At 38.4% G+C, this 2,718-nt stretch overlaps 1 protein-coding gene across 1 annotated transcript; it reads left to right on the top strand.

The window, feature by feature from the left end:
• The first annotated feature begins 415 nt into the window (after positions 1 to 415).
• Positions 416 to 2,570, top strand: LOC118336294 (speriolin-like protein). The gene is made up of 4 exons (XM_035672906.1): positions 416 to 607; positions 1,551 to 1,760; positions 1,849 to 1,973; positions 2,161 to 2,570. Exons 1-4 carry the CDS (start codon positions 448 to 450, stop codon positions 2,491 to 2,493), a joined length of 828 nt encoding a protein of 275 aa, XP_035528799.1. The 5' UTR covers positions 416 to 447; the 3' UTR covers positions 2,494 to 2,570.
• The last annotated feature ends 148 nt before the right edge of the window (positions 2,571 to 2,718 follow it).

Here is a 2,718-nt window from a genome sequence, read left to right as displayed (position 1 = left end):
ATGGCCTTGTTATACAGTCAAACCTCTGGAAAAAAGCTAGTAAGAGGACCATGAGCTGGGATCGTTTTGTCAGACGTATAAACCAGCAGGGATGAGAAGGGAAACAAATGTATAGCAGCTGCTGAACTTGAACGTCAACAAAGCCATCACCATGACAACTGAGCAAACTACATCATTGTGAAGACTGATATGTATGAAAGCCCTAAAATAAGCTAGTACGGGGGCCTTGAGTTGGGATTTTTGTCAAACTGCTATTTCCAAGATAAAGAATAACCTAATAAAAAGGTTCTTTTCTAAAATTGATCTCTGTGTTTTTTATGAAGTGGAAGAATCCTGACAGAATCCCTCCAGAGAATCTTGTCATGTTGTGATTTGATATGCGATTCTGCCGGCGTTCAGCAAGTTTTGGTTTGGTTGTGGCTCAGCTGTGAAACTGGGAGCCCCACTATGGACCTGGAGGAAACTGTTGCTGACTTGTTGTCTAAAAATGAACAACTCGGGCAGGAAAATGATCAGTTGAAGGCGATGCTGAGTGTAGTCAAAGAAAACAGAGACCTGAGAGCTAGGATGCAGAGCTTCAACTATGACACCCTGGAGGAATTAACAGGTATTGTGAGTGTTTTTCTCTACCACTAGATGGCAGCCAGGGTACAGTTCAGAGTTGTGTGGGTGTTAAAACATGATTGTTAACCTTGGGCTGAGATTAGAGCTATGGTTAGGTTTTTTAACTATATTTGCATTGTGTACCTATCATGATATACAGTAAGCATGTAACGTTAGCCTACAAGTATAGCCAATCATAGATTTCAAACATAAACATTCTTAATGGTTAAAAACTGTATTTGTAGCTGCTTTTTTATAGCATATAATAATTTACCTAGATATATAACGTTAGTAACCTTTTTACTGCTAACTGATTTCAGTGTGTCTTTGTAATGAGATCATTCAAACAAAAAGCTGAAATTCTGATGAGATTTTGAACATTTTCACATTAGTTTTCTAAAAGATAATAAAATGAATCATATTTTTTGGACAGAGGGATTACAATCAAAGTAAGCAACAATTACAGGGATACATTTTGTAAAGGTTGAATGCATTTCTTTAACTTGGTTGGTTGTGGAGAATTTATATGGTGGTAATGCTTTTTACCCCCCATACAATGTAATTCAATGTAAGCACTGTAGTAGGTAACTTAAAAAAAAAAAAAAAAATCTCTTATTTGGTTAGTACATATAGGATCTGTAAAATGAATGTGTTTAATTGTTAAAGTGGGCCTAAGTATTGTGTTTTTATATATTCTGATTACCACTCACTTTTTCATCAACAAATTCTAATCAAATGGGGACCTGTAAAGTAATATAGAAAATTAGCCAGATCAGAATAAAACATTATTATAATACATTAATTCCACAATAATATATGATAAGAAATAAAGAGACAGTTCAAGTAAAATCAGGATAAGTTCTCTGATAAAGGTATGTTTTAAGATCCGCTCTGCTTGTCATTAATGATGGATGACAAGAATAATATCTTCACGTTGTTTTCATCAGTTTGCTCACCCATAGGAAGAAAACCATCTAGTCTGTGTCAAAACACCTGCGATGAAAGACAATTCAGAAAAGACTTGCAACAAACTAAATTCAAACATGAACACCGGACCTCATCCCCGGTCGACTTCAAGTCTTTCATCCAAAACTCGATGCACATAGACGGCATTGAGTTTCAAAACAACCAGGTTGATACTCCTCTCGAGGTCAAAGGTGAGTGACGGTTGACATGCAGACATTTTAGAACAATGCCGTTGCCCAAAATAAACTTTTTTTATTTTATTTATTTGTTTTATTGCAGGTTCAGACAGGCTGCTAGGAGAGATTGCCTACCAACTGGATAGGAGGATTCTGTCCCACATCTTCCAGGGCCACAGGAGGCTTTATGGTTTCACGCTGCTCAATATACCAGAAAAGATCATAGAGGTTAGAAAGGGAAGCCTTCTATTCATTCATCAAAAACAGGATCGGTTGGTTGTTGTTGCAGTGCACAGATAGTAAATCACATCACATGAGCAAAGTTTTAACCTCAACTTGTCATTTAGAAACCAAAACTGACCATAACATTCCACTTGACTCAGAAAGAAGTCACAAGCCTTACTTCCTCTTGCAGGTGAGTGCGCACCCGCTGACAGGGAAGGTAGACGAGGGCTATCGGCTTCATCTCACTCAGAGGTATGCTAACCTCATGGAAAGCCTGCACCAGCTGGGGTATAAAGCAGCACTTCACCCTGCGTTCACTGAATTTATTGTAAACGCTTACGGGATCCTGAAGGAGAGGCCTGGTGAAAACAGCAACCAGTCAATGGATTACAACAATTCAAACTTTCTCAGGAAGCTGATAATGACCACAGCACCGAGGAAGCTTCAGAAGGACCTGCTGCTTGTTCTCACCTGCCTCTGCAACATGGCGGAGAAGGATAAGAAGCCTCTCCTTCTCTGGTAGACATGATTGTCCATCCAAAGAGGCAGCAATTCCGGCAAACTTACTTTGTACACAAATTGGAAATAAACAGTGATATTAATATGTCGCAATACATTTTGTGTGGCTCTGATTTTGTGAACGCAGCCATTCTATAGAGGGTAAAACCACAAATAAATACACAGTTACATATTTGCTAATCCATACAGTATACACTTTGCAAGTATGCATGGTGAAATTGAACAGCTT

This window comes from Morone saxatilis, unplaced genomic scaffold, assembly GCF_004916995.1.
Source record: "Morone saxatilis isolate NCDOM2014 unplaced genomic scaffold, NCSU_SB_2.0 Contig24, whole genome shotgun sequence".
NCBI classification, from domain to species: domain Eukaryota; kingdom Metazoa; phylum Chordata; class Actinopteri; family Moronidae; genus Morone; species Morone saxatilis.
The sequence above is the reverse complement of the archived record's forward strand: the minus strand, read 5'-3'. Positions and strand labels throughout refer to the sequence as shown.